General features: G+C 34.5%; 1 protein-coding gene across 1 annotated transcript; it reads right to left on the reverse strand.

The window, feature by feature from the left end:
- Positions 1 to 1,267: 1,267 nt before the first annotated feature.
- LOC136232712 (probable prolyl 4-hydroxylase 6) lies at positions 1,268 to 6,526 on the reverse strand. The gene is made up of 8 exons (XM_066022080.1): positions 6,195 to 6,526; positions 6,011 to 6,097; positions 5,858 to 5,915; positions 5,602 to 5,706; positions 2,202 to 2,259; positions 1,933 to 2,108; positions 1,799 to 1,859; positions 1,268 to 1,720 (listed from the first exon to the last, which is right to left on the reverse strand). The coding sequence occupies exons 1-8, from the start codon at positions 6,278 to 6,280 to the stop codon at positions 1,401 to 1,403; spliced, it is 951 nt and encodes a 316-aa protein (XP_065878152.1). The 5' UTR covers positions 6,281 to 6,526; the 3' UTR covers positions 1,268 to 1,400.
- Between the last annotated feature and the right edge of the window lie 210 nt (positions 6,527 to 6,736).

Raw genomic sequence — 6,736 nt, forward strand, 5'->3', positions numbered from 1 at the left:
ACCTTTCCCCATCTTTGTCACGGGCGACAAAATTATCCCTATATAAATATTATCATATTTTCCTTCGTGGAAAACATAAAAATTTTATCTATTGTCACATAGAGTTACTCATTGAAAGATCATAAAGTCATTCCTAAAAGAAAAGAAAAAAAAATGACATTGATCATGAATAAAGTATGTTTCTCGATGTTGTGGTAAAAACGGTTTTAAACACGGTCTGCTATTATTCTATTACAATCTATAATATTGAAGATACATGTTTAATTTTCTCTGATATACTTCTAAATTATAATTTTTTGTTAAGATTTTTCTATGAAATAAACAATTATCTTGGAAAAGAAAACAGATATTATAAAATGAAAATTCAACTTAATTCATTCCTACCATATATACATTTAGCCATGATAGGGGGCCAAGGGACCAAAAAGAAAATCTGCCTTGATTCATACGTATAATCATACGTATTCTAAATCAGAACCCAATTGAACATAACCAATATAATTGGGCCTTGAGTTACTTGGACAGCTTAACAAATAAATACAGGAGTGTTGCTATTTACTGTCCATACACTCCTATTTAGAACTGTCCCTAAATTACTAGTTTGTATTGGATAATTTTGCCCTTTTTCTATTTTTCTTTTAAAATATTTGAACTCTTTCTTCCGATCAAAACTGAAAATCTGAAAATAATTGATGAATTACAACCCAAGAACCCCGAAAATATATGATTACGAGTCGGAGAAATTGGACGAGATACATTTTTCGTAAAAATATACATTGTTTCCCCTAGACGGTTACAGAAATCACCTGGCCAATGGTTAGGCGGTCACAAAAAACATCTAGCTAATGGCCAGACGACAAAAAATGTACTTCATCCAAAATTGTCCAATAAAGACGGTTACTAATAATTTGGAAACAGTAAATAGCAATTCACTAAATATATATGTAAACTAACAATTTCATAAAGAAAAAAAAGTGAATTACGAAGATAATGAATCTTAAAATCTAAAATTTTCCAAAAGTAATGGTTCTTTTACCTTTTCTTTAATTATTTTAAAAAAGAAAAGAACCGGAATCGCCCGCGATTCTTGCCGGGTTGTTGAAGATTAATAAATCCAACATGACCCAGACCGCATAGCTAGCCGATTCCCAGTCCAGGTCTGACAACATTGAACAGTGTCCAGAGTAAAAAGAACGAAAAGTTTGCACAACAAAGAAAGGGGATTTTAGAAAAAGTAGAAAGGAAAAGAATTTTTCTGCAATGGATATAAACCATGGATTGCTAACAATATATAGATAGATATCTGTAATAGTTGACACAAACTGTTACTATACAAAAGTAATATTAGTCTGAATGGTCTGTGTAAAGAAGAGGAGAAGTTATAGAAATTGTTAAGCTACCTAGGTTGATTGAGGGGTACAGACCTTGCAGCTTTTCCTACAAAAACCCTTAGATCCATTAGAACCCACCATATAGAGTGGGTTATTCTTACACTCACCTGCCTTTGCCCACAATTGGCAGTTTTCATCCAAATCAACACAATCCATTTGGTTTTGATTCAGACCCAGGGATTTATCAAAGGACCTCACATGGATCCATTTGGTTCCTGACCATTTCTCACCCTGTATTACTGGGCAGCTTCCATGCAAGCTCTCTGGATCTGTAGTTGCATCCGGATGCAGACTGAAGAACAGCAATGCGTCTCCCTTTCTCGGTTTCACTGCAATTTTTCCAACATTAACATCATCCCATATCATCACTCTCAATATATTATGGCATTCAACATTACAAATTATACCTGCATAGCCATCTTTAGCACAATCGGACCAACTAGCATCCTTCAGCTGAGACGCTTGTTCCTGTAGGACACGACAAAAATGATTATGTGGCAAAGAACCAACAAAGAATTGTTGTAGTCTGCTAGTTATATACCTCTGCGTTGGGGAACACTGTTTCTCCACCCTTCTCAACAGTAGACAAATACATCAGCACCGTTGCAATTCGATGACCACCCAGCTCCTGATTAGCCTTGTCATGGAAATAATCAAAATGGGGTTCATACTTTTGACCATGCTCGTAGTGCAGTATTTGTATTGATTCTCCATTTTCTGATTACAAAGGTAGGGTCAAGAAAGTAAAACCGATAATTGTTTCCACTCATTAATGTTGCCACAAACGGTGAAATAACAAATGAAGAATACCTTGTGGAAGGAAAGTCCAAGCAGCAATTTTGGCCTCAATATTATTAACAACTTCATCCTTCAAAGTTAAAACAAAGCACACCATTTAACCCTTCCACATTCAAGGGTGAAAAAAAGCATTTATCAAAGAATCTTTCAAGAGATTAAATATTGCAAGCAAGCAATATTCTCACGTTCATCCTGTAATCTACCACTTTTACATAAACTTACATCGTATAGTTTCTTTAGGAAATGACAATAACAAGTATGAATTTCTTGAAGCCAAGAAAAGAAAATGGACAAAAAATAAATTGCACCAATGCCAATAATAGCGAGAAGAAACAAGTTTTTACCATGGAGAATAGAAAATTTAATTATGTTTCATTTTACTTGCAAATGAGGAACTCCATATTAGATAAGGAGGCAATTTGATACAACAAAATCCCAATCCCAATCCCAAACCCAACATGAACTCAAAGTCAATGGGTTTCCCCCTCATCATTACATGTCAAAACTATTTGAACACAAATTTTGATAGAAACTATAGTTGACTGAGACAACAAAAACCCACTCAAATTTTTAAGTCAGTGTGGTAGTGCTGTTCCATAGATCAGTCAACCCACTCAAAATCGATAGTATTAGTCAACTGTTACAAAAATCTGTCCAAATTAAATGTCAAAATAGACATAAGAGGAGAATGGAAACTCAATATATAGTCAGCAGTACCCTTGGGTAGGTTGTGCTATATAACGGATACTGAAATTCTAGGTTACGCAGGATGCACATATCTTGTTGTGTTATTAAATAAAGCATACATTTAAACAAACCGTGTGTTGGATATGAATAAATTATTTGTAAATCGAGTCAAATGAATCCATTTCACACAAATCTTCATGACACGAAATGATAGGAAAGCCAAGGAAAGCCAAAACACATAGTAGAACAAACAATGTAGAAGCCAAACAACTCACAAACACACAACACAACTAACAGAGAAGATGAATACAAAATGGAGAATCAAAAAGAAAATTATATTAAATGAAATTTTCATAACAAGGATAATGATGAACATTAGGCCGAAACTAACAAAAGGAAACAAGAATCCTTGCAAAAGCACAGCCCAAGATGAAAACTTCCCCTTCTCTATTAAGAGACCCGAAAAGAAAATATTCCTCCCAAAAGCTACTTTCCCTTCTCCATACTCCACAACTGACCCATATATACTCCAAAATCAACGCTCAAAGTGAAGTCCAGACATAACCAACTCTAGCTAGGAATAACCATGTCTCCATTTTACTTTTTCTACTGTCCTTGATTCCTTTAAGCTGTTTTCTATCATGAACCAACCAGAACAACACAGATTCTGACCAATCAGGCATCAGTAAATTTGGTTTTATATATATAGAAAGGATTGCTCAGATTTGATTTACATTTTGAAAGCAGTTATTTTCACCAATATATAGAATGTGAAGAGAGTTTTAATTAATGCCTTCAATTCAAGTAATGTGTGAAAGAATCGAACTCATTGTATATTGCATTATACTTCATAGTTTGCCCACTAAGTGCTAACAACAAAGATCACAGATTTGGTTACTTCACAGATCATGTTGTTGCCAGTGATCTTCACACTTCATGCATTACAAGTGCAATTTAGGTTCTTGTCCTGCCACCACTAGGTTGTTCTGCTCCACAATTCCAATTTTGTAACTGGGCATGGAGAAGAGACACCCCTCCCCCCCCCCCCCCCCCCAAAAAAAAAAAAAAAAAAAAGGTTACCCATATTCTAAACTAGAGACAAAAGTTACCCTGTGACTTGAAAACCGATTATGCATGAAATTTTAAGGCCGTTTATGAGTTCAAATGCTAGCAAGACATGCTAGGCCATATTTCAGCGAATTAAAAATTTGTTTGCTCCAAACTTGTTGTTTTCAAATGGAAAGCAAGGTCAACTTGTGATATATTTATGCTGCTTTAAGCCAATTTCCAGCCAAAATGAAGTTCATAAAACTTGCACTGGTCAAAATCATAACCTCATTCATCATACTAGATTTTGGAAAGAGGTTGCAAAAGAAACTAGCTTTATAGAAGGCATATAACCCTTCATTGTTAAGATTTCGTTTGATGTGAAATTAACCAAAACTAAATCAATGCCCACATTACAATAATAATAATAGAATAGCATTCTCTAAATAAGAAGCAGTACTATTTGTGTGCCAGGAAAGCAAGAAAAAAAGGCCAAACCTTCCAACTGGAACATTGGAATAAAATACTTTGAAAAGCATCATAAAGCACAGCATTAAGAAAAATAGTACCAGCTGTTTGCCAAAACTTCGATAAAATTCAGTAAGAACTAAACTTGGTTCTATTGAGAACATATTTTACTGAGGGTAAAAATAGTGGTTAAATCATGTGTATCATCGCAAGAATAATGCTCCACCTTCACATGGCATGAATGTCACTAATGTGCAAGTAAGCATTACTTTTGACTTGGCAGGAAAAAGACAATTGGACTTCTCTAACATAAATGCTAGCTAACCTCACATCTAAGCCCCATATCCCTGTGCCAATATCAGCATGGCGCTAGTAACCCATCCAGAAAGTACCAAAATCTAATTTCAGATCCCAAAGGAATATTACACCGCAAATGTCAGGAGAGCACAGCGAAAACATCAACAGCATACTAGTCTCCAAGATAGCTGCTCCATTCTTTTTCTTTTTTTTTTGAAAAAATATCTGCTCCAATTAATTTGTGAACAATCAAGTTTTGACCAAAAAAAAATGAAGTTCAGTTGCAAACACGGAAGTTAGTACTTATCTCATTAAAACTGAGTTATTTTAAACTGTAGGTGCATGCCTGCTGCTGCCTTTGCTATCTGACTTTATTAAGGATGAAATCTATATCAAATAATTTGTAGGAGCTTCCAACTTATGGTCATCTTTTGCTACTCACTGAAATGCCATTTCAATCATACTTAACAACTGAATACATTCTGCACCTTCTAATTGCAAATTTTGAGAAGGAACTAGTGGGTTAACCCAGTCAAGTTCCAACTTGTACATAAGTTGGCTACTATACTGTTATTTTTTCTGTCAACATCTGAATCAACAGTGTAAGAAAATCTGACACAGTAACACTGATATAAACGCCACTAGCTAAGGATGTAAACAGTTGCTGAGTTCCACTATTTCTCTCCCTGTTTTCTGCTTTGATTCTCATTTCCTGCCTCTCTTGCTTACCAAAGAGATATATATTTCTTGCATAAAGAGGATAACGCTTAAGTTACCATATCATGAATGGCATAATGTTGTTATGCACAGATCAAACAATCAACCAAACTATATAATAGTATTACATAAAATAATTAAAATATCACATAGTTTAGGATTTCATTCCCAATATTAAGAAGATAATTTGAGATACCTGAGCTTTGCTCAGAAACATCCCAGAGCTTGTTCTCACTTCGCTCTCTATACTCTTCCCCGATTCATTATCAGCTACCATTGATTTCTCAAGCTTATCCCTAGCCTACATGCCAAAAACGATCAACAATTATCAACAGCAGTAACTACGATGTCCAAATTAAAGAACAAGTTTCCCCAAATCGCAAATGTAGTATAAATTTGAAAGGTTAACAAAGATTCAACACTAAGTCTGGTAGAATAAAACTCATACTAACCAGATGGATAAGATGATCACACTCCTCATCGGATAGAAACCCTTCATAAAGAAAAGCCCTATAAAGTTCAAAATTCGGATAAACAAATTAAACAAATAATCAGTAAAAATTCCTCAAAAGAACATAGCTTCACACAAATATATATAAATATACCTGGGACGCCATGAAAGTTGAGTGACGCGAGTGGGATCAAACGCTTTAGTATATATAGGTTTTTTCAATCTCAACACCGATCCGCGCCTTTAGAACAGAACAACCCATATAAAACACATAATTATCAAATAACTAATTCATATCTGTATGTAAATATGCGAAAGAGAAAGAAGGGAATACTCACATTTTAACTCCGCCGAAAGAATAAGAAAAGGGAGGAAAAAGCAAGAGCAGACAAAGAGAGAAGGCAAGAAAACTCCGAGAATCCATGGAGAAAAGGCAAAGAAAACAGAAAAATCTAAGTGAGCTTCTTTCGTTAGAAATCAAGCAATTCACAGAGGTTTGTAGTCCAGAAACTGTTTGGCAAAGAAGAACAAAGGGGAAATTGAAAAGTGTTGGGGGAATTGAGGAGAAATTGAAATCAGTGCATCTAATTGGAGAAGAGAGAGAGTCGATGGAGAGAAAATGAAAATGAAAATGGTTGTACAATAAAGACAGATTTAATGAGCGCCCACTGGATTTGGTTTCAGTCTGTTTTTATTGCATAAAATGTCAAATTACTTTCTGGAAGTTTCTCAGGAAAGAAAATATTTAATTAGTTTAGGAATATGATTATATGACTTTTCTTTGAAAAACAACAATTTTGATGATTTTCTGTCCATGCAATAATAATTTTAGATTCGTTTTTCACGGGAATTTCATATTTGTTTTCTTTTATTTTATTTT

The sequence above is a fragment of the Euphorbia lathyris genome, chromosome 6, assembly GCF_963576675.1.
Source record: "Euphorbia lathyris chromosome 6, ddEupLath1.1, whole genome shotgun sequence".
NCBI lineage: Eukaryota > Viridiplantae > Streptophyta > Magnoliopsida > Malpighiales > Euphorbiaceae > Euphorbia > Euphorbia lathyris.